The sequence below is a fragment of the Anabas testudineus genome, chromosome 9 (genome assembly GCF_900324465.2).
Source record: "Anabas testudineus chromosome 9, fAnaTes1.2, whole genome shotgun sequence".
NCBI lineage: Eukaryota > Metazoa > Chordata > Actinopteri > Anabantiformes > Anabantidae > Anabas > Anabas testudineus.
Genome location: NC_046618.1, coordinates 14,280,259 through 14,304,526, shown reverse-complemented (window position 1 = coordinate 14,304,526; position 24,268 = coordinate 14,280,259). Strand labels below are relative to the sequence as shown.

General features: G+C 41.0%; 2 protein-coding genes across 2 annotated transcripts; both read right to left on the bottom strand.

Annotated features, from left to right (window-relative positions):
• Positions 1 to 94: 94 nt before the first annotated feature.
• On the bottom strand, positions 95 to 9,106 carry LOC113150995 (geranylgeranyl transferase type-1 subunit beta-like). The gene is made up of 9 exons (XM_026343778.1): positions 8,964 to 9,106; positions 8,329 to 8,447; positions 6,762 to 6,826; positions 6,201 to 6,352; positions 5,957 to 6,089; positions 5,031 to 5,076; positions 3,374 to 3,558; positions 2,535 to 2,643; positions 95 to 471 (listed from the first exon to the last, which is right to left on the bottom strand). Exons 1-9 carry the CDS (start codon positions 9,089 to 9,091, stop codon positions 305 to 307), a joined length of 1,104 nt encoding a protein of 367 aa, XP_026199563.1. The 5' UTR covers positions 9,092 to 9,106; the 3' UTR covers positions 95 to 304.
• Positions 9,107 to 9,299: 193 nt separating this feature from the next.
• On the bottom strand, positions 9,300 to 13,949 carry LOC113150855 (coiled-coil domain-containing protein 112-like). The gene is made up of 14 exons (XM_026343589.1): positions 13,904 to 13,949; positions 13,287 to 13,402; positions 12,723 to 12,844; positions 12,384 to 12,473; positions 12,095 to 12,170; positions 11,817 to 11,937; positions 11,502 to 11,618; positions 11,253 to 11,390; positions 10,975 to 11,096; positions 10,689 to 10,815; positions 10,397 to 10,564; positions 10,028 to 10,126; positions 9,824 to 9,942; positions 9,300 to 9,709 (listed from the first exon to the last, which is right to left on the bottom strand). Exons 1-14 carry the CDS (start codon positions 13,946 to 13,948, stop codon positions 9,679 to 9,681), a joined length of 1,491 nt encoding a protein of 496 aa, XP_026199374.1. The 5' UTR covers position 13,949; the 3' UTR covers positions 9,300 to 9,678.
• Positions 13,950 to 24,268: the final 10,319 nt, after the last annotated feature.

The following is a 24,268-nucleotide window of genomic DNA, read 5'->3' as shown; positions in this document are numbered from 1 at the left end:
ACAGACTATAATGCACATTATTTAATACTGTCTACCAGTAATAACAAAAAGGCAGCAAAACAAATATGGCATGAATTGCTTAAGAAGAGATGAGAGACATAGATACAGATGGGTTTAAATTCATCTCCCCAAAGTTACTAATATGTAACTGGAGAGTGGAGAAAAAGCTTGAGTCCTGAAACGAGGAGGACTCTCAGGCGAATGGGCCAAATGTCCTGGACACACGCTGCAGAAGTCCAGTCGCCTTTGATCGACTACTGTTAGGTGCACATGATTACTAAACCTGTTCAGCGGCATCCTGCTGTCAGTGCTGTCTGCTACAGCTGCCAGTGCTGTCCCTCCACGTCTGCTGCACATGCTGGAGGTGCTGAAAGGCTCTCTGGGTGATGTTAAGAGCAGGATGGACCTTCCTCAGACTAGGCTCTCCGATCAGAGACAGACCGCACAGCCCTAAGTAGGCATGGAGAGGGTCTGACACATAGGAAGTGGAAGGGGGGAGGGGGGGAGGGGGGGGGGGGGGGGGGTAAAAGGGAGAAACTAGGTCAGAGATAGTAACATGTGCCAAAACAGAAGCACCTGCGTGTGGCAGGTGTGTTACCTTCAGAATAACATGAGATAAAATAGAGACTGATGTCACCTTACTGACCACTTCTGATAAATAAATTAATAATAAACAAACGTCATGAATAAACATCGTTTTTCTTGTACTGCTCCTTTAAGTAGATATAAATATTGTACAAAGGTTTGCCCCGTGACCTTTTCCCTCTCCTGAGACGGCAGTAAAAGCTGTAGAGGCCAGTAAATGGAGCAGTAATTGAATTATAATGAAATGACAGACGAGTCGACACAGACACTGGAATCAATCAAAGCCCCATTAGCTGCATCAATCAGGATTCATCAAGACTCAAATTCAAGGTTGTTCAGTATATACTACTGACATCTCTGAATATACACAGCTTGTTCAGGATAAATCATTTGGACCAACAGAAATTTGCAAAACATTCATATGGAAAGATTCTAAGTTGGTAAACAATAATACAGACTTATTACCCAGCAGTGCTTCAGAGTATTGGTCAACAATTAATATCCAGCAAATAAGAGCAACAGCAAAGGTGATTCTCTCTTGCAACCATCAAATCTGTTGGACTTGAGATTACTGACGAGCTCCATTTCTCCAAACTAGCCGTTAAAACACTACTTCGGTCCAACATTTATTCTCTTTTAGCTTAGTTTTTGGTGACTGGCAAAATCCTGATGAAATCACTGGTTCTTTAGCTTGGTTTGATGAGCAGGTAGCATATTGTAGCTTTTCTGACTTTTTTTTTTTTCCTTTTTTCCAGAAGCAGCTCTCTGCTATGGCCAAAAATGGGGCTATGAGAGTGGAGAGAGTGAACAAAAACAAAGTAAAGCTAATTCTCATGACACTGTGACCTGTGATGAGTAACATTTACCATATTTAGTCATTTTTATAGCCGTAAATTCAGAAATGAACGAGCTGTGGGTCTGATCCTGGCTTTACAACATTAAATAACTAAAATTTAAACCACTGTGACTTTATTTTGTACCAATTGTTCCTCAAATGAAAGCTGATGATGAGGATAGAACATCTGATGACATTTGGTCCAGGTCTGCTCGACAAATTCACAGCGCCTTCTTTTGTTCTATGTTATTGTCACTTGCTATCTTCCCATACATCTGTGATTGTGTATGACTGCACTGTTCAAGTACACAGAGTCCGGTGCTATGTGTGCCCATGCTGCTTTATTAAATAAAACACTCCATTGTTCAGTCAAATTTAAAAGGCTCTGTGAATACAGTGTCTGTTTTGCTTTATTGTTTCTTTCAGCCCAACTCCTCTGCCTTGTTCCTGTAACGTGAGCAGCTCCTGTGTCGGCCTACCTATGAACAATTCCCTCATCAATTACACATTACAAGGGCGAGCAGGAAGGCAGAACTACACACACACAAACATGTACACCATTGAAGTTTAGGGTTACAAAAGGTTTTCCACTGATCTCAAGTAAAACTGCCAACCACGACTCCACCCTGACCTCTCCGCACCTGTGAGAGCAGGACAGAAACTGTTCAGCTCAAAGAGAGAAAGACTAAAGAAGTGCTAAGTTGCATTGTCTTTTTGTCCTAAATAATCTTTGAAGCTACTGAAACATAAATAGGTTAAACAGGAAGCTCCAAACAATGTGGTGATTAAAGATCAGAACTCAGCTTAAAATACTGAAGATGATCAATTTTTGCAGAATTGACTTCACTCGTTTACTTTTTCTTGCCACTTTCTGTGTTCTGCCCTACTCCACTCGTGTGGTCTTAACAGAAGTTTCATGCAATTTGGGTCACTCTTCCTTTGACAGAAACTCCCTACAGGTACAACAAAAAACTGTCACTATGACACAAACAACCATAGCCGAACTCTGTAATTGGCTCTCCAGTAGTGTCTTTATATGTTCTCTCTCTATCTGATGACCAGAAGCGTCTAGTGCAAAACAGTTTATATCATCCCAGCACATCAAATCATTTACCTGGATGGCTGTCGGGCCACTTGGCAAATCCCCCCACCAAGCGATCCTGTGTGGACAGGATGAAGCTCCTGTTCTTGTCAAAGTTCGTATACTGGAACACGTCTAGCAGCTGTGACGGCACAGAGGGTGGGGGAAGGTGGAGGAAATAAGGCAGAGTTTTCACCAAGAGAACAAATCTAAAAGCTAAAATATACATTTGTATTTCGCAGAGTTGCTAATTATCATCAAATGATTGCGTCTGTTTAAAATATATTGATGATGCTCGTATCACTGCAGGGAAATTGCACAAAGATGGGTTACTGCAGTCAGTAACCAAAAACATCCTACTCTCCATCTACACAAATAGTAGTAGAGACGGTATCAAGCCTTTATTTTTACCGTACGGCTCATGTGCTACATACAAATATTTTGTTGGAGTGTGCACATTTAGCCCATCTGGGACAGTTGTGACCCAGAAATTCCCAGTTTCCCTGCATTGTGTTTGCTCATGTGTGCATGTGGCTGCATTTGTATCCGTGCCTTACTCATAGCTGTTAGTTCACAGTTTTCTTGATCATGTGTGAGCATGTATGCACCCCTGGCGTAGTTATGACCCACATGCACAAGGTTTGCTCACAGGTTTTTTTTTGGGGTTGTGTCTATTTAAATGTGGAGGATTAACCCAGTTGTTTAGACAGTGTGAACATTTACTGTTAAATATTATAAAACACTGTTTATTATTCAAGTTAATCTGGCAGGTTTTGTGCCAAAAGTCGATTAAAATGCTTGAAATCAACATATTAATGCATCCAGGAGAGGGTATGTGAATATGTGTCTGTGTCTGGTGCACCAGTCTGTACCTCTAGCGTAGCTCCCACCCAAAAGGAGTAGCATGTGTCTACAGGTTTGTTGGGGCGTCCATGGAAGCCACTCTGCTGCCTCATGATACACCAGCGCCGGATCCTGTCCAGCTCCCGCTGACTCAGTGCTTCCTCCAGTCGACCCATTAGACAAAGGGACGCTATAGCACAGTACGTCCAGCCACCTGGACACACAGACACAGGATGTGGACAATTCAGAGAAAAAAACAAAAGAATCATTTTGAACGAGACTACTGTTTTCTGACGACCTAAGGCTGAAAAGGTGGTTCCAGTGGTTCACGCTGACATGTTGTGATGACAGACAACATGATAATTACAAGGCAGCGCGATAAAAAACAGGTGGTATGTCGGAGCTCTTACTGCCAAATATTTGACGCTCCTACTCTCACTTTCCACCTTCATTTAGAAATGGTCGCCTTTTTTTTATGAATGTGAAAAATCTAAATGTATGTTGTGTATTAAAATGTGTGCCATCCTGTGAGATTTATTTCAAGTCAGTTTAAGGTTAAGGATTAGATGCTGTGTGCTATGCATCACCTTCTACAGCCTCAATGTGAACTGCTTTCATTATGCCTTCATCATCAACATTATCATCATCCTCCCTGGCTGCTTATCTGTGTTCATATGTGAGGGAGAGACGAGAGGTGGGGTGAAGTGTGTGGATCCGGGTGTAAATCCACCAGTGTGTTACCCTGGTCTCTAATCATCCAGGTCTGGCTCACTATGTGCTGGAGGCACAGGAGGATGCTAAATACAACTCTCAGAATACATATAAATCTTAATCAAACACAAACGTGTTGGCTCTAAAACCATGGAGATAATTGTAATAAATAAATAATAAATAAGAAGTGGAGGTGCTGGAAATACAGAAGGCACAATGTGATAAACGCCAGCCACACTGAATACTGGCACATCATTTCTCTAATACCATATTTCACACATTGAACTGCACAGTGGTTCAAACACAATTATCTACAAAAACATTTAGTGTGGGAGGTCTTGGTGCTGAGAAGACATGCTTCAAGCGTGGCTGGGTAATCTACTGTATATCTCCACTGATGTGTAATCACAGTTGGCTGCCGTGCAGAAGAGAACTGAGCCTCAACAAGGTCTGTAATCATAGATGTTAAATTTATCATGAGGAGGAAGCAGGGAAATTACCAAGATTCACTAGGATCTGTCCCTTCAAGCAGCTTCATTATATAGATTTAATTTACGCACTCAGTCTGTCACAAACAGAGGAAATGCTGCTTTATCCACAGTCACCTTTATGACACAGTGTTGTTTGAAGCAGCGCTTTGAGACACGTGAGTGTGTGTATGTACGGAGAGGGCGTTTGTGTCGGAACAATAAGGTTTAATTTGAGTGGAGCAGGGATTAATGAGGACCATGCATCTACAGAGATTAATTTTAATGGCTAATCCTTTAAACCGTTACTAACATCAGTCACGTTCATGCTTTCTCATATGAAACTGCCTACACACACGTAAACCTTTTGATCTGATCAGAAGTCGTATCTGATCAGAAGTCGTACTGTGTTTTCACGTAGCATCTCCCTGATGCAAATTGTGATTTCAAATTTGCATTAATGACATAAGTAACTAAGTACAAAGCATTAGACAAGAATCATACTCACCATGTGACTCTCGCCCAGCTCCCTGGCCAAACCCACTGTCATATGACTGGAGACAGCAAAGAAAAGGTCATTCAGTGTCATCTAGCAAGAAATGTTAACATGCACGAAAAAAAACACTGAACTGACCTGACACACAATAATAATAAATTACACATGGTTAAATCAAATTCAGCCCTTATTTTTTATCATTCATTAATTATCATTGAATGTAGGTTAATGGATGCCTGCTGCTGCTGTCCAAACATAAATCAACGTATCTGGTAAACTTCTCTGATGTTTCCGGCCCTCGGATACATAACCACCCATCATGTGGCTGTTTCTGTACAGTTTCATTCACCAACAACTAACTTGCTTTGCCAGAGATACTTTGGAATCCACCCACCAATCTGTGGCACGCAATATGGAAACTACGTAATGAAATCATACGAGTAGGACCATCTCTCTACTGTCTGAGAAGCAGACAATACCACGCAGCAACTGCTTTGATGTGTCTAACCCAACTGTGGTGTAAAAACAAACACTGAAGCTTATAAGTAATGGTTGAGTTAAACGTCAGTCCACAATCTTACAAAAATATCACTCAAGTGCCACATCATGAACTTCTTTTTTCTACTGGTGGGGAGGAAAAATATCTGCTGCTACTGCTGCTTTATGACCATGATGCATTGCTCAACCCCCTCCATCTATTATACAGTAGATGAAGTATTTCTAGGCAGAGTGCCACTTTCTGAAGGTGGGTGGCCTATTCTAGTAATTCAAGTGTAGAGATGCTGATTTTAATGGTGCAGAAACAGTGGTTGTTTGCTTAATGGCGGTACTGTTTGCCTGGAGTAAAGGTCTCACTGGATTCATAGACTTGTGCTGCAGCACAAACTTCACGCTCTTCCCACAAGTTAATAGATTCTAGGGTTTTACAATCTGCTCACCAAGCTTCCTCTGATGTACTCAATGGCCTTCTGGATGTCCATGCCTGACCAGTCATCCAGCATGTAACAGATACTGGCTGCACAGTAGATAAAGCGTATATCATTTTCACTTCCTTCTGGCACTGCGTAGAAACTGGAAGCAAAAAGAAACAATCACAAAATGTCAGACAAGCAGGAGAAAAACTGCAAATGAGCCGTCAGCATAAAAATGCCAGAGAGGATACGTGTATTTGTGTGTGCTGACCTGCCATCTTCCAGCTGCAGTGCTCTGAGACCAGCCAGACACGCCTGTTTGTTAACCCGACTCAGGTCGTCTCCCAGTATCAGCAGCGAACACAGCCCAGTGTAGGTCATCGCTACATGGCCACTGTCATATGGATGCAGCACACCTGGACCCTGATCAACAGATACAATCAGATATTCTTCCAACAAAAGGCTCAAATACTACTTTTCAGTGATATGATTGGGATGAGATTAACAATTACATCTATTAACTATCTCTCGGGACATATAAGTAATTCCAAATTTGATATTTTGATTAACACAATATTACAATTACTGGTAATATTACTACTGCAGGGGTGCTGGAAATGAGCTAACCCCCTTATAAAGGGGAACATGGTGGTGCAATGATTGAAAAGACTTGAAATCATAATACTCTGAGAAGGATTAATGCAAATGGGGAAAAACAGAAACAGCATGGGATCACAGCAGTGAAAATGTAGATCAAAACATGGGATGGAAATGATTTTATATAGACGACAAAAACGTGGGATCAATGTGTGGTAAGGGGGAGGGGTAGTACTTTTGTGCTGTAAGGAATTCCAATGTGAGATGATCCTCGAAACCCACAACGGCTTAGATTGGCTTCTGGAAAACAGTAACAGGACAAAAGCAGGTGTATAAGCGAAACTCATTCTGTTTTTAGTGCCCTTCAGCAAGGTGCTGCATAGAAGTACCATGTGATGCTCTACTGGCTGGACATAAAGTGTGCTGCTGCCATCTAGCAGCAATTCCAGGAACAATGCATTCATCATGATGTAATATTCAAAATAACATCATCCTTCAAACTGTGAGTGTGCACTTTTATTTGTGCTCAGTAAAATCAGAAAAGGTCTAAAAAACATATGCTTACATACACTGATGTTGTATTTTTGTTTAAAAATAGAGAGAGCCCACTCAATATTGCTCGTTAGCCTTTAAATGTATCTTTATTCAACACACGTATGCTCAACACAACCATAAACATTAATTAAAAGGCTCAGGAACTTCAAACTTTATGTGGAAATCCTTCTAGCAAAGCTCAACTGCCTCCTGAGCTGTGATTTCACTTCTAATGATAAGTAACCAGCCAGACACTTAGCATATGGCAGCAGCTAAAAACATGAGACCAATCAAGCACGGCTATCCCAATATGACTCCTGTTGATGTCTTCAATAATTCAAACACTGGGCACATAAACAGATGGCACAGCAAGGCTTGTTAGGGACAGAAAAACAAGCAATTAAATATTTAGAGTGCAACTTTCCCCAAATAGAGGTACAGTTGGAGAAGGTTAGCAGAGGAAGACACCTAGAGGCAAAAATCTGTCCAAAAAGTATGAAACATCTTACAGACTTTGAAGTTTGACAACTCTTAGCTGTCAAACACATAGAGACATAAGTTTGAGATTCATTAGTGCTGAAGTCTGCCAGTTGATCTTCCCCTCTCGCACCCTGATGAACCCACAGACCCGTAACACAGGCACCACAGAATTAATTTAAAATTGAAATGTTTCAGCTTCTGTTAAATAAAACTCTTTATTTTTTTGTTACAAAACGTTTATATTTATTGATGTAACTGGTCACAAACCACTGTGAATCCAACTCGAGCTTCCTGCCCTGGAAATTAGAAAATCTGTGCGTGCATTACAGCAACAAGCAACACCGATCTTGTACTTTTTCCTTCTACCACTAGTCCTGATTACTCATAGTATACTCCTACAGACTGATTCTAGCTTCTGTTTTTTTCAAACCTTAAACATCACTAATTAAGAGTTAGAAGCCTTGAGAGGGCTAGCATTTGATTAAAAGTTGTTGATAAAGTTGGCTCTCTTAACTATTTTACATCTTCTATAACTGTGAATAATCTGCTAGATCCAAGTTTACATCTTCATAAGTCTTATGCATCCAATTAACCGTCCCAACATACTGGATTTAATTTAATTTTCATTTATGACTAAGAGAAAGTAACAAATCTCAGATTGGAAAGCTTTAATCAGACAATATCAATGCCTAATAAATTTACTGTAATTGCAGCTCTACTGAAAACCTTTTCAACTAAGTCACCTTATATAGAGAGAGGTGTGAAAAAACACAGGATGTGAGACTTACGGTCTTCTGTGGGCAGAACCTGTAGTGAGTAGATCCATTCAATCATGATGTTCTTATCAACCACATCAAGAGCATCCAGCACATCCAACCCAGACAGGGCAAAAAATATGATAGTTAACCTGCAAAAAAAGGGGCACACAGCAAAATGATTCCCTTTTTAAATCATTCAGGACACTGACATTTCGCACTGCAACCTAATTTAAAACGTTTTCTAAAACAAAAAGTTAAAACAGCCTAGTCTGCTAACAGCATGCTACCTGTTGGTACAGTTCAGCTGGTAACTAACTTTAAACTCAGCTGAACCAGTTGGTGAAATGTTTAAGTTAGTAAACGAGAACCCGCACAAACCGTAGTAGCCAATGAGTCTTATAGCTCTAATAAAATAACCCACTAAAGTTGACTACAGGGTTTCATCGGGTGCCATGCCCTGTTACACAGCTAACTACAGCAGATTCCTGATCCACTACAGTCTGTCATAACTTCACTACCAGAGCTGATGTTAGCTAGCACGCTAAGCTAAGTAGCACTAGCCTCCATTCAAAACGGCTGGTGAAGCCCGGCTAGCTCAGATGCTAATCAGGTTCTTCTGTAAAACACACAATCTACAGCGGTGTTGTTCGCTCCAGTAATCTTACCTAGTTGTTTCGAGCGAGGCGTATCTCTCAGGTAACACCTGAAGTGTTCTCTGGAAGAATCGTACATGTCGATCTCTTAAAAAGTCTATTTGCTCAAATTCTTCAAACTGGCTCTCCTCTTCCGCCATCTTTGCATCCGCACCTATGAGGAATCTTTTCCGGTGTTCCGGTGTGTTTGTTGTTTCAAAATAAAAGCTCACAGTAGCGTATACAATGCACATTATAGATTAACTTGTAATATTAAAGAATAAAAAAAGAGTATGTAAGTAAGATTGGTAAAGTGTACTTCAAGAATCAAAAGTACTTCATGTAAAAACAAAATACAGTACAGTACTATAATGTATAGGCAGCATTTTATTGTACAGAAGCTCATTTTTGTTGTTACATATAAAGTTGTAACAAACAAATCTTAACATTTGAGAAAGTGCAACTATGATTTCTGACATTTTTACTTTAAAAATACTAATCTGTAAATGAACTAATGCCTTTGTCTACTAGTAGAGTAAATGGACTTGGTTGCTCTTCACTATCGGAATGTGAAATTTATACAAAACTATTAAAAAAATTTTATTTTAAATAAAAATATAAATGTAAATATAATTCATAGTATGTATAAAAGTTTAAACATTAGCACACTGTAGATATGAGTACAGGCACAATCTAGCGTCGCTAGAATGCGTTTCAGAATAGTTCCGTTGGCTTTTACGGTTTTTCATCACAGGCCTTGTCTCCAAGAAGGAACAGCTCTGAAAGAAAAACAGAAAAAAATTCAGATGATTCAGAAATGACAAACCTTTACGCATAATATCCCTTTATGAAAACCTGTCTTCATGACTGTAAAAAAGAAGCGGCATTCCGACCTGTGAAACATGTTTAGCACAGGTCCTCCTCCTGAAGGTCCAACATGTTTCATTCGCTCCTCCCATCCTTTAGTAGGACGTGTAAGCCTTGAGGGGTCCCTGCTGACGTGACCATCCACCTAAAGATGAACAAATAAACATCAATCTTTTCATTTTCAAAACCTTTCTCTAACTCTTCTTATTTGTTCACTGTACAGTCTTTACCTTTTCCTTCAACTTAGCAGCAATTCTCCTCTGTCTGTCCTCTTGCTCTTTTTCTCTCAGCTGTTTCTCTTGAAGCTTTGCTTCTACCTTGAGAAGATCCTGAACAAAATCAGAGACAAACTGTGTATTTCACACAATCTGATGACTTCCTCGTGTATCCGCTAACATTAGCCTTTGTATTTATTCAAACATTTGTAAACGGAAACAAATCTGTACATCAGATCCCAGAAACAAACTGTAACCCAACACCTGATGTCCATGTAACAACAGAGTCCATGTAGACTTTTGAAAGTGGTGACATCAGGGACTCTGGACTAAACAGACAAAACAACTGATCTGTGAAGCATCTCTGGTTCTCAGAGTCCGTACCCTTTCATTAAAGCATTTGATGCCCTTTGCTGCCTCCCTCCTTCTCTCATCCATCTCCCTCTGTTCTTCCTCTCTCTTCTTCCTCTCCTGCTCCTCCTCTTCCTCTCTCCTCACTCTTAGCTGCTCCTCAATGGCAAGCTTCACCTCAAGCTGGCGACGTCGCTCTTCCTGAGAGACAGAAATCACCAACTTTAGCTAAATAAATAAATAACTAACACAACACTCACACAGACGAGTAGATACCAATACACAAGTACAATCAAATGAGCACAACCACTGATTTTTCAAGCACCTTTTCCCGTCTCCTCTTGTGTATCTCCTCAGACAGTCTCTGCTCCTCTTCTTGTTCCTCTTTCCTCCTCTTCTCTTCCCTCCACTCTTGCAGTCTTCGTGCTGCCTCCCTCTTCTCCTCCTCAGCCCTAAAACATAATTGATAAAACACACTTAAAGAGACATGACATTAACAAATTCCCCATTCTTGAAGGTGACCAGTAAGATATTTCAGGTGCTCATCAGATATGGTGGGCTCTGGTTCTGCATTCCTCTGCTTTCAATTTGAAATTCTACTTTTGTTCCACCTTTGTTGCGCTGTCTGGCTCTTGGCCTCCTTCTTCCTCCTTTCTGCCTCCTCTGCCTCCTCCTGTCTCTGTATCCTGGTCTGGCGCTCCTGATGCTTGCTGGCCTTCCACCTCTGAATAGCCTGGGTATGTTATGAAGACAAGTAGGAAACCACAAAATATACTGTAGTTATATGAGAACTGTAGGCTTAATATTGAGTTTGACACAAACAGCCTGTTTACCATGCACCTACATAGCAATGAGGTTTACTATTGATGTTTTGTCAAAATTATACGACCTCTCTTTTTCTATCCTGAAGGCAGATCAGCTCCTGATGCCATTCCTCGTGTTGCTCAATCTCCTCCAATGTTTTGCCAGGAAGGTACAGTTTGGCCTCTTTTCTATAGGCTGGCTGCCCACTGTGCTTTGTCCAGACCTGTAAATAAAACAGATTAGAGTTAAGTCCAAACTGTCAGCTTTTAATTTTAATCCTAACCTGAGGTTGGGTGAAGTAAAATACTGAGAGTAACTGACAATAATGTCTTACTTTAAGAAAGGCTTGGTGGTCATATTGGTCCCAGCCACCGTAAGGGCCTCCTGTCTTCTGCAGAAAAACCTCCAGTGCTCTGACTTCTTCAGGAAGGTCTCTGTCTGGGAGTCTGGTCTGGAAAATATTATATGGATCAAGTGACTGGGAAAAACATATGTTTTGTAATATTGTAATATTACAAAACATATGTTTGTAAAATGTAATATTTCCTACTGAATACTACGAAAGACAGATCAGACTTTCTTCAAAAGCAGCCTTGTATTTTTCATTCTGAGCACAAAAGCAGTAATGTCTAGTGATATTTAGACAGACCTTAGGAGCTGTGGGCAGTTTGAGGTCTGATTTGACAGCAAGACTCCAGTTTTCAATCTTCTTCTCATAAGCAGTTATCTCCTGTCTGCATGTCCTCTCCTCCTTCAAGAGTTCCTCAAAGCTGAGATGAGCAGAGAAACACAAATTTTAACTATTCAATGATATTATTATTATAGTAGGTCTAATTATTCCTGATATGAAGCACTAGCTGTTGTCTGTCAACTACCTGACAACCTGAGTAGTAACTCTTGATTAGTTTCATGTGTTTAGTGCATTACCATGAGCGCTGCTCCTCTTTCAGGGCATTAACTGAGGTTTCCACCTCTGACATTATTTCCTGCAGCCTTTCAATCACTGAAAACCCCAGCAGAAAATGTACTAAATTGTAATGCATGATACAGCCTCACAATCACAAATAACTAAACACTTAGTAATACAACTGAATTAATTACATAACTAAACGTGATACAGTGTATTGAATAATATATAAGACACAATGGCAAACAAACTATTTTACTTATTTCTTTTATGAACCTGGCTACCTTGATGTGCCCTGATGTTACTTACACTCAGGTGTCGGCTTCACATCAGTGAGTTGTCTCTGAAATTTTCTCACACCATTATGAATCTTGACCAATTGTTTTTTCAGATTCACCTCTAAAGGTAGAAAAATATATTTGATTATTACTGCATTCATACAGTAGGATTTATTCTGACAGATAAATTACAAAGATGTATGAACAACATTGACAGGTAGGAATGAAGTGTAAAAGCTATTCTAAATATTATCTAAGCTGTATTGTAAGATAAATGGGAGATATATACAAGTAAGGTATAGAAAGACTTTAAACTTTCTGATTTCTAATGAATGAGAGTCTAGGGAAAATATAACAAATTATAATTTACTCTCTGCATTTCTTTCTTCTTCCAGCACTTTCTCATACACTTCAAGTTCTCCAGATACATCTGTCCAACCATTCTTTCTGCACTGAACATTCAGCGTTCTCTCTTTCTCCAACTTCTCAATTCTGAGGAAAAAAGAAGAAAAAAGGAAGGTGGGTGTATTACATCACATCACTGGCCGGTGAACAACACTGAAAGACGATAACAAACTTCCAGTTCAAAAATAGATCTGATAAATTAGAGAGGCTTAGTGATAAGTATAATGAGCATTTTTTTGTAGTGTCTCACTACCAAATCTTGTCTGATTTGAGAGAATTATCATATACATAATACAAAAATAATTGTTACTAAATTACATACAAACACAGATAGAACACATGGCAGGACAAAACAAACACTTGAAAATATTATGCAATCCAATACATCAGTTCTGCAGTAAATGCCATTTTGTGAAATAGCATAATGATTGTGGTGTAATTCATTTGAGACTCTGGTTTGTGGATTGCTTTCTTGTCATTTTGTCCACCCACTGTATATCTACAGACAGAGTTAAGATGCTCCACTTACAGTCTCCTGTTTCTCTCAGCTTCCCTGACAAACTGTGCAGCTTTATGCGACTCCACACAGTCAGCGCTGACAGGGGGAGATTTACAGCACTGCTGGACATTGTAGTCTCCTTCTGTCTGCTCAGAGTAATTTAGGAAAAGCAAAACACAAACGCTGATTGTTGTGTAGCACATACAAACAATTGCAGGTATAAATACTGCCAAATTTTAACAATTATGAACTCCCACGACGCTGGGTCCGATAATAGAACTGTATATTACTCATCAGTCTTAAACCACATTAACATGGGTAACCAAGTACAATACAGTGCATCCATTTTCGGACAAATTACTATGTTAGGCTCAGAAATAAAGGCACTAATCCATACCAACTCCATATCGGATTACAATATATTACTATTAATATGTCAGTGGCTAATGTATATAGCTAAAGCAGAACTATAAAGTGAAGAAGCGGTTTCCTTTACAGGTCTCACATTAGCTGGCACTGATTAATGAAAGCTAGCGCCTCACTCGTCCAACACAGTTTCACCCGCTTTAGTTAATCTTCAACATTTCAGATCATTCGTTTGACTAACACATATCAATTAATGTAGTAAACAGTACTGTGATAGCTACCGAACAATGTTGATCAGCAGGTCCCGTGGTTGCTAAGGCCGCCATCTTTCTGAGCTGTAAACAAAAAAACTTTATTTAAAAACATGACTCGTCAGTCAAGTCCTGCTGTAGTTGGCAATACGCGCCAGCAGAGGACGCTGTTTATTAGCGCTCCACAGCATCAAACCTGAAAAACTGGAACAGACTGGAGCTTATTAGCTCCTTTGAGGCAACAACCCCCCCATTGCAACACCTGTCAGTTTTATTATTTTCCCCGTCCCCTATAAACTAAGATTTACTCATCGATCATTTAGGTCATTTTATGCAAAAAGATCAAACTGGTGCCAGCTTCTCAGATGTTTAACCTATAATTTCTTATAACCAGGAGATAATATGCACTAATATGCAAAACATGTCAGAGTAAAGTTGAATGGCGTCAGTTTTCAAGCTTTCGGTTTTGCTTTAAATTCATCTGGAGCCGGCCGGTGTAACCAGCTGTTCACCTGGTTGCACCTGTGTGATCATCAGCCTGGCACATTTGTTCTTGTTGTTGTTTGGTTACTGTGTCACCTGTGCCGTCTCCTCAGGGTGGCTTTTACAGAAAGACTCACACCATGCTCATTTAGAAATAACGTCAGCATCTTCTATAGCTGCTTGATTCCTGTTTATAACATAATAAATTTGCAGTTGTAAATGTTAAACAGGTTTTGCTCCAGATGCTCTGCAGCACTTTAATGAATGACATGGTACTAGTACTTTAGGGTTTGTGATAATAACCAGAATAAATAGTATTATATGACAGTGATTTTGATATAGTTTGTGTAGCCCAGATTCTGAGGTACAGAAACATCACCCTGTTACAACTAGATGCTCAGAGATACTGTCTCAGATAACTGCCTGTGTTGTCTAATGAGGCCTTGGTTATTTCTGTAACAGCCTTTTTATGATGGCCAACAGCTATAATTATTATGAGAGCTGGCCAAGTGACAGAGCGAAAGAGGGAGTGAGAAAGAGAGAATGAGACACAGTATAAATAGAAAACTGAATCCATTATTGAGTGCAGATATTGGGGATGGTCTCTCTCGTGGGTGCAGAAGCAGAGTTGTCATCGCAACATAAATAGTAACCGCTCTCCTTAATGAGGAGCGTGACAATTTCCTGCCTTCGTCCCCAGGAAAGGGACTCTCTTAAAGTGGCCGTGTTATGCTTTAGTTAAGCCTCCTGTTTTATTTTGGGCCTCTATTGATACATTATAATTTTAAAGTAGTTTTTTATTATGCAGCAGCTCATCTGTTGTTGAGAGTAAAAGGTGCAGGTTGCAAGTTGCATGTTGGGGCCACACGAGGTGCTGTGAACAGATAAAAACATTGCACGCCCGCTGCTGGGCTGTAACTGCATCAATTGTTGTTTCATGGTTTTTGGAAAAGTTGACAAAGCAAATTCATCTTCAAAGTCCAAATATACATTCTGTGAGACACATGAGCCCTGAGCGGAGCAGTGCCAGCTAACCTGAGAGGGCGTGCAGGGTGTTGTACAGTGTAAACCGCTTGACCTCAACCAATGCAGCGTTGTGAATAAGCGTTCACCTCAAGCTGTCAAAAGGTGTGATGTTTCAGGTCAGCTCTAAATTGGAATATGACTCTTCTTGACTTCTATGACTTCTTTTTATTTATGTCCTGTGTGAAAGAGGAACTTCTGTTGTTTCTGTGTTGAAAAAGAAACCAATCGAAATAGGTTCAAACCATTTTAACAGCATCGTGCAGTCAGAGTTAAGAGTTTGCTCACTTGTCAATGAGTGACCTAAGTTCATAAAGTCACAGTCACACTGTGTAGAAATACTCCGTTACAAGTAAAAGTCATGTGTTCAGAGTTTTACTCAAGTAAAAGTACATTAGTTTATTAGTGCTTTAGTAAAAACAGTAAAATATTTATATCAAACAGCCCATTTAGGAATTATATATATTTTATATATACACACACACACACACACACTCACACGCACTCACACACACTCAACACCTGGCTTTTGCTGTAATTGTATATGGTGTAAAAAAGCAATGTGATTCGGTTACATCCTGCACAAGTTGGGTATGTTAGACGCAGACTGAGACATGCACGTGTCTGTGTGTGTGTGTGTGTGTGTGTGTGTGTGTGTGTGTGTGTGTGTGTGTGTGTGTGCATATCAGTAAAGGAGCTGAGCTGTTGGCGGTGAGGAGCTCGGGCAGGTATGGAGAAAGTGATCAGTCTAATTGCTTTTCCTGCTGTGCTGCAGACTCGTGCCGTCTCTCTCTGTTCCTCTCTGAGCTGCCAACGCATCAACATTTCTCTGAGTGTAACTTTCGGCCGGCTTGTGAAACACTGGGCATCTGGTCCTTTTCCAACCTCTGCGAATGTTACAAACCAAACTGAAAATGAACTTTTTCATGTGACAAAGGCGTCTGAGTTGACCTTCTGGGAATGACTGGTGTGAAATGCAGGCGCAGACTAATATAAAGCTCTGACGTCGACTCTTTGATGATAGCCAGAGTCTGAATCCTGATTATTACAGTGATCCTCTGACCTTTCATCTAACACCACCAGCAGGTCAAACTTTCCACTTGTCCAACACTTGAGCTCATACACGACAGTTTGCATGTTGAATGAGCTGCAGCCCTTAGAAATGAAGGTCTGTGTGTCACTATGGAAAAGGCACGGCTGCTTTAAATGGCACGTTTATGTTTAATAATCAATTTATTCCTCAGAAGCATCTAATGTCTAAAATGCAGGTTTTACACATCTAAAGATCAAGTTAGGTCAGTGTTTCATGGAGGGTCAACCTGAACCTGAAGTGCTGGGTGTCTGATCTAAACTGAGAGTCACTCACACCTCCAGTCACATGAGATTTATTTGGCGGTTTTCATCAGTACAATTAGACACGTCTCAGAAAAACTATAAATCTGCCACCATGTCGTGGTCGATCAGCTCCTTTTTCACCGTTGTTTGACTTCTGTTATCTGCCGTTAAAGTGCTGCTCTTGGTTAGATTGAGGGCCTCTCACGTGTCCACTGTGACATACTGTCAGTCCTCACCTCACCCACGCTCTCCACATGGTGGTGTACTGTGCACTGCTGCCCTCTTATGACCTGCTCACAGGGAGTTACCTGTTCTTGTGCCCACGCTTTAAATAGACTGAATCTATGCAGCCTTGGAATTTACCTTTCCTTTTACTGAATGGTAGGTGATCAAACTTTTCTGAGCCTCCTGTTTATTTACACTTACACATCGTACATTACACACTTCATCCAGCTTCTAATGAAATAATAACGTGACTCTTAATATAGTCAATGTCTAATTTATTAAATCAAGGATGGAAATAAAGTCTTGGCAACTGGGTCACCCCTCCTGTAGAGATGTGTGTGTGTGTGTGTGTGTGTGTGCTCTTGCTCTGAATAAAAGTGTACTTCGCTCAGAGCGTCTTCTGCTGTCTTGGGATACACACAGTCTGGTTGCACACAGCCACGTGAACGGCAGCAAACAAACTTCAAAAATGAACCTTTAAACTCACGAGTGATAAATGTGGAAAGGCTACAACTGGTTATTGTTTGCAACAAATTGCAAAATACATTTTGACCTTCCAAAATTCCAAAACATGAAATAATCCAAGGGGATTTACTGATTTACTGTGTGCATGTGCTCACGTGAACGTCTGTAAGTTTACGTCATGCACTGGAGTCACATTTTCTCGTTTTATCCGAGGACACCTGATTTCACGTCAAATCAAGCTTCCTCAAACGACTTATTTCCAGTTTAACTGGACCCAAACTTCAAACCTGATCAACTTCAGATGCTCAACAGGTGCCTCACGTGAAAGTGTTTGTCATCCCGGCTTCTGGTTGGCATAGTACATCAAATTACATTTATTAAAATGCCACGACGTCTGTCAGACACTAAGCAGCAGCTGAGGCTCGGCTCCTGTGTGTATGTTTTCTACAGGTTGACTTAGAAGCAGTCGACCTGCCGTTTGCCTCTCCCTGCGAGTGTTCATGGTTTAATGAGTGGTTTTTCCACTGTAGAGTCTCCAGCTGCTGGTCTCACTCTACCCCCGGTGGTTTATTAGGACAGATAACGCTGCAGTCAGAGCAAGTGGCTTTTTCACAGAGACAAAGTTCACCTCTTGAAAACAATTCTACTCTGCCAGAAAAAAAGAGACTACTGTGAGTCTTATCTCCTTCTTCTAACTTAAGCCCCCCCCCCCCCCGATGACTTTTATGTACTGGGAATCTGGCCCGGTCTGTTGTTTCTGGAGGAATCAGCCACAGAGAGAAAAGGTTCAGCAGAAAAAATCATCGGGGAAGCTTTGATGGGCACACTGGGATTTCTATTTTCATACTGGCATGTGGGCAGATCAGCTCATGTTTATTCCCCTCCCTTTACCACACCCATAGCTTGCTCTCTGACTCCCTGTGCCCTGTGCAGTAGCAAACATCAAGTAAGTAAACATGAAAGACTTTCCCCATATCAACAGTAATTCAGCGCTGTGTCTTTATTTTTATGAATGACTGCTGGACATCACCTAAAACACCGGTCTGGGTGTAAAAGGTCGAAACTGACACAGTTATTCGTGGTCACACATGAATTCAGCTCAGAGCACAAACAATAGTTCTCCAAACTTCTTTGTCTGACATGTTTTTCCTAAAATTCACAAGTGGAACTAGTCAGTCAGGGGTTTATTGTGAGATGTGGTGTAAACCACCAGTGTCTCCTTTTTGACGATCATGAATCTGACCAGACGATTTACCAACCCTGTGATTGGTGGACGATCAATCAGAGCTTTGCCAATCATAGAAGATATTTTCTTTCTTCACACATTCTCATTGTCTTTGTCAGTTTGGTCAGTGTTATGTGAACAGAGGTAAGTGTAGTCTTACAACTTTAAATGGACTGAAGAATAGTTGACAGTCTGCTTTAAAACACAATCTGCATTTGCCTATAGGTCAAGATGAGGGGAGAAAACCCAGAGAGAAAGTAGGGAGGAAGACATAAACAAAGATATAAAGGTTTAAAGTGGTGTTTCAGCTGTATCAGTGTGATTAGGAGTAATGGACACCAACAGGCTGGAGCATCTAGTTTATCGTCTGGACACTGGATCTGAGTCTGTCTGTAGCAGCTCAAGGACCAGAACAAAGACCGTCAGTGCTCCTTGTGTAACAATCAATGATAAGTCTAAGGACAGAGAAAGGCTGTGTGTGTGTGTGTGTATTTCAGATTTTAGTCCAAAATCATTGTGGGGAAGACATTTTGGTGGGTATTAGAAGAGCTGCTGAACAGGGTTAATGCTTAATATAGTATAGAAACGAACAGAATAGAAAGTCGGACATTTAGATTTGCTTTGACCATGTTGCAGCACTGCAGTTCTGTCCACAACTGCACTTTCATCTGCGATACTTTGCGCCCACATGTGTTTGATTCAGCACTGCACAGCTAGCGTGAAAGTTCTGGGGAAGGTAGAGTACAGGGTGATTAGATAGGAAAGGAGGTATCTTGTGGAAATTATGGATTCTCAAAAGAGCGGAGGCGGTCCTGATGAGTCAGTGTTGCTTTGTGGCAGATGGTTTGGCATTGGCAACAAATGTGGGCACAGCCAAACGCAGAAACTGATGAGCTGAAGAGAAATTGTTTTAGTGCGAGGTGCATTTTAAACAAGCAAAACAGTTTTTTATCTTGGTCAAGGCAAACAGACAGAATGCATTTGAGGGGAAGTTAAAGCACAACCGTGGCAGGAATGTTTTTTTTAACTCAGCATTGTGCCGCAGAACAATGTGCCCTGATCACTTTGATACGTCATCATGATAAATCCAGTAGTGCAGACTTTGACATTGACCTTCTCAAGTTTGCTGATTCATGCTGCTTGTGTCTTAGCTAAACTGTAGTGATGGACAGTAACTTAACATTAATGACTTTATTATGGTATCACGGCTGAGGAATCACAGTCACTGTGTGTAAACTAACATGCAATTGACTCACATTACATTTATTATCATAAAGCAATAAAACTTAGACCATAGGTGGATCACAATATTAATAAAAACTAATCAAAATAAAAAAGGTTTGTTGTAACAGGTGAACTACGACCTCACAACTACAGTCTTACCTCAATGTATTTAACAGAATAGAAGAAAAGACCCAAATGGACAGAAACACTGAGGGTTTCTAAGTTTAGATATGGACAAACGCCACCAAAAAGATCACCAAAATTCTCCAAAATGCAGTCTGCAGGATGCCTTCTGAAGCAAAAACACATGGTTGTTCCCTTTTAAACGTGTCTTTCACAAACTGCCAGTGAAACCCGAGATTCAGATCCTCCAGGACTCATCATACTGTATGTCAAATTTATGGATTACATAAAACCTCAGCTTTCACAGCTATAATAAGGCAATTAAGCAGGCTCAACTACACTAACGTGGCATTCTCGCTGAAAGGAAAGTTTAAAATAGACCTGAATGGGAGTGTCTTGGTGGCTGAGATGCATATCATGTGACGGCAATGTCCCTGGACTGATTCCAGGCGGATATCTTTATTGCTTTGAATTCATGTATCTACGCAGGCAGCTATCCAGGAAAGTCCAAAACCCTAATAAATAAAGCGTCCAGTGTGTGCGTTTGGAAATTCAGAGTATTTGCGATACTTTTGTCTGATTTGTGTGTTGAATTTGTGTGTTTGTTGTTATAATCACTGCCATGCCAGCTAATTCTCCCTCTATTTATACAAGTGTTGATTTGACAGCTGACTTAAAGTGGAAAGTCTTGGTGCCAAAGTCTTGGTGCATGGAGGGCACCAGTAACACACACACACACACACACACACACACACACACACACACACACTAAATTAGCAGTGCCCCATGGTCCAATCAGGAACTACTGATTGGACAGACAAATAAAGCGTGAGGCCGAGACCGGGCTGTCCAGTACCAGCCGGTGTCAGATTCAAACCACAGTGATCCCCACGTTCATATCCCACATATCTATTACAGCTGCAGCAGCTCTTATGTAATGAGTGATGTTTTCCCACTCCTCCTTCTCACTCGTCACCTTCGTATTTTACATACAGCAGGTGCTATTCTCATCCAGAGCAATGCACTGTCGGGGCATCAAAGCAAACAAGAAAATAAAGTACGGCACTCCAACTCCAGTGAACCAGTGACTCTGTTAAATGACTCATAGATGCAGAGTCCAGGCTGTAAGTTCAGGTTGAATTCACACCATTCAAGATGTCAGCTCTGGAGTGTTTTGGTACCGAGCCGCCGCGGTAACGTGTCTCGACATGTGGCACTGGGTCATCTTTCATGACAAAGAGAAGTGGCCGTGTGGTTTTGTTAGGGATAGGATTTAACCAGAAGCACAGTAAACATCTGGTTTTAATGACATGGTGAAGCAGATGTTGACATCTGGCAGTTTGTGGAAAACTTGGAGAGTCAAGAAAATGATCCACTGTCGCTGTGTTTTCCAACTAACAACTGCAACTAACAGCTGTTAGTTTCAATTCAATTTCTGAATTTACTATTTCAGTGTTGAAATATTATATACAGTATACATATACATGTATGTACATATTTAATATATACTGTGTGTATATGCTTCATATAAGATGTATATGTGCAGTATATATTGTATGTATGTATTATATACTTACACTCAGGCCACACTGAGGTTTTTGCCTTTTAGTTTGGTTTGTTGCTGATGGAAAATGAAAAAAATGAAATGAAGTATTTGTTGAGTCGTGATCTGATAAATTTATCCATAAAAAGAAGCAAAAAAATAAAAAAATCTCCTCCTGCTGCCGTGGTGACCAAGGACACAGAGAGAGAGAGAAAAGGAGAAAAGATAGAAAGTGAGGGGGCGGCAGACTGAGAGCTGCCGACAATGACAGAGACACATAAAGGTAGAAACTGGAAATAGACAAAGTCCTAAAACATTAAAAGACACAACAGGCCTAATTTCTTATTCATAATTTTCTACTGCTTCTTCTTCCCGGTAAAACCCGACTGAGCTGAACTGAGGGGATCGAGTGGCACGCGGATGCAGACAGAGGCACGCAGAGCGGAGAGGTGTCTGGTGACGGAGGCAAGTTCACCTGCAGGTATTCAGAGATGGAGGAGCACGCTTAATGTAGGACAGCTTTCCAACAGGGCATTATTCAGCCCTAAATATAGACAGGACAGAAGTAGGCTGAGCTGACAGCACTGCCAAGAGGCCGCGAAAAGACGCCTTGATGTGAAGTCTTGTGTACAGTAAGTGAAAACTGTGTCAGATATGTTTCAGCTGTGCCTTCGTTTAGAGAATCCATTCTCTGAGGAGTAGTGGGTCAATTGAACTGAAACATATGATCAGCGTAAACCCATTAACCCAAAAAAGTTTTACAGTGAAGCACCACTTACACACTGTACATTCAGCATCTCCACTAATTTGAACGTAACGCATGAGGGGAAACTCTCACAGGCGTCTTTCTGTGCAACAACAGATGGTAAAGTTCAGCTGAGGCTAACGCAGTATTAAGCTTATCATGCGGGGGATGTTCCAAAGTCACATTGTTTTCATTACAAAGGTTCCTGAGGCAGAAAGATAGTAATGAAATGAAAGAATTCGGAAGATATTGACCTCATTTGATAACATCAGGCTTTGTAGTGTCATATTATTGGACACTACTTTGATTTCGTCCTCCTAACACACCAGGGGGATCTCTCGACTGCCAGTATGAGGAACTGTGACGGTGACATTTTAACACAGAAATGTCAGCAATGTTTTAAAACGTAAACCCGTCTGATGGTTTCTTAAAGCATTTGCGTGCGCAGCTTCCTGCAATAGCACAGTAACACAGGGTGACTTTCTCCAGGAGCTGGTGGGGATGCTGTATCTTGCTCAAAGCCAGCTCACTTCAGTAGATTCTCTCGCTTCACGGGCAACCCTGTGACTCACTACACCTCCTCCCTGCTGAGCTGACAAGTGATTCTTCAAGCTTTTATACACACACACACACACACACACACACACACACAGCCTTCCACCTGTGGAGGAGAGAGCTCATTTATTCCTTTCTCTCGTCGCAAGCCTCGCTCCTTGAGCCTTAATCGCTCCCTCATTATGTCAACATCTAACTCAACACGGAGCTGACAGCCCTCCTGTGCAGGGTGAAGTGGGACTGCGCCACATGAACGCTCACGTTTTACACTGTGCTGTGACGAGACTCGACTTGTTCCAGGCATTAATGAGACCCAGACACACCTACACTATCTGCTTCACAATTACCATCAAATAGAGTTCTTAGCATTCCTGCTGGGGGGTGGGGGGGTTAAATGAGCTCAACACATCTGAGACAACAGGTTGGAAAGGAAGAAGATTTATAGATGACGTGCAAGTGAAGTCATTTTCCAATTGATATGGTTCCCAGGATGCTGTCACTCCACACACTCTGTAAAAGTAAAAACCCATGTGTCCTCTTCAGCCCTGACAATATCTGAGCTTCTTTTAAAGCAGGTGATCCTGGGTGTTTCTGTGATAAAGTAAAACTACATCGCTGCTGACACCTCTCTGGCACTGCCAGTAAACCCCCGAGCACTGAAAAGCACATTCAGAAATATCGAGTTCACACCTTTGTGTCGTTCTTCTCCTGCTTCCAACGGCTTCTTTCTGACCAACTTAACTCTCCCCTTCAGATCCCAAACAAGTTGTAGTCGCTAGTTTGTGGTTTCCGAAATGGACTCGGGTACTGTTGTGACATTTGCTGCTCTGCTCTACACCAGCACGCACACACCTACAGTGACTCATTAAGAAATTTCCCACTCCTTGTTCAGGATGAGTCTGACGTGTGCGCTGCTGCTGCTGCTGCTGCACGTGTGGAGGAAACAGGTGGCGAGATCCTCGCTGCCAGAGAGGAAGGGGGAGAAAATAAAACTTTGGATATTAAGTTTTTCCACCATCCAAACATATTTCTACTGCCTCATTTAGACATAGGAACAAGTGTAATAAAGACACTATTTGACTCCTTTATTCTTTGGATATGAGCAGCTCCATCTTCACGTGTTTAGACTTAAATGGTTTAAACTAAAAAGCAGTGCAGATCAGTGTTTCCATCATTTGTTATTTACAGAAACTTATTACTTCCTGACTGAGAAGTTTTGTCGCATTCTTATATATTTCTAGGTATGCATGTGCTGTGGGTGTGTGTGTGCACATAGTATCATTCAACTATGTAAAGACAGGATGCTGCGAACAGCACATCATTTCTGATGGTTGACAGATGCTCTTAAGTGTGTGAATAAATCTGTGAGTCTTTGTAAACAGAAATTCCAGCACAGATGAGCATGCGGCTGTCCACAGGATCATTGTCTACTGGTTCTCAAAGTTGTAT

Coding starts and splice junctions, on each gene's coding strand:
- LOC113150855 (XM_026343589.1), bottom strand. CDS start 13,948: ATGGCGGCCTTAGCAACCACGGGACCTGCTGATCAACATTGTTCG. Junction 11,097..11,252: donor TTCAGGATAGAAAAAGAGAG/GTCGTATAATTT, acceptor TAACATACCCAG/GCTATTCAGAGGTGGAAGGC. Junction 9,710..9,823: donor GTGCTAAACATGTTTCACAG/GTCGGAATGCCG, acceptor TTTTTCTTTCAG/AGCTGTTCCTTCTTGGAGAC.
- LOC113150995 (XM_026343778.1), bottom strand. CDS start 9,091: ATGGCGGAAGAGGAGAGCCAGTTTGAAGAATTTGAGCAAATAGACTTT. Junction 2,644..3,373: donor GGGTGGGAGCTACGCTAGAG/GTACAGACTGGT, acceptor GTGCCGTCACAG/CTGCTAGACGTGTTCCAGTA. Junction 472..2,534: donor GTGGCCCGACAGCCATCCAG/GTAAATGATTTG, acceptor CCTATGTGTCAG/ACCCTCTCCATGCCTACTTA.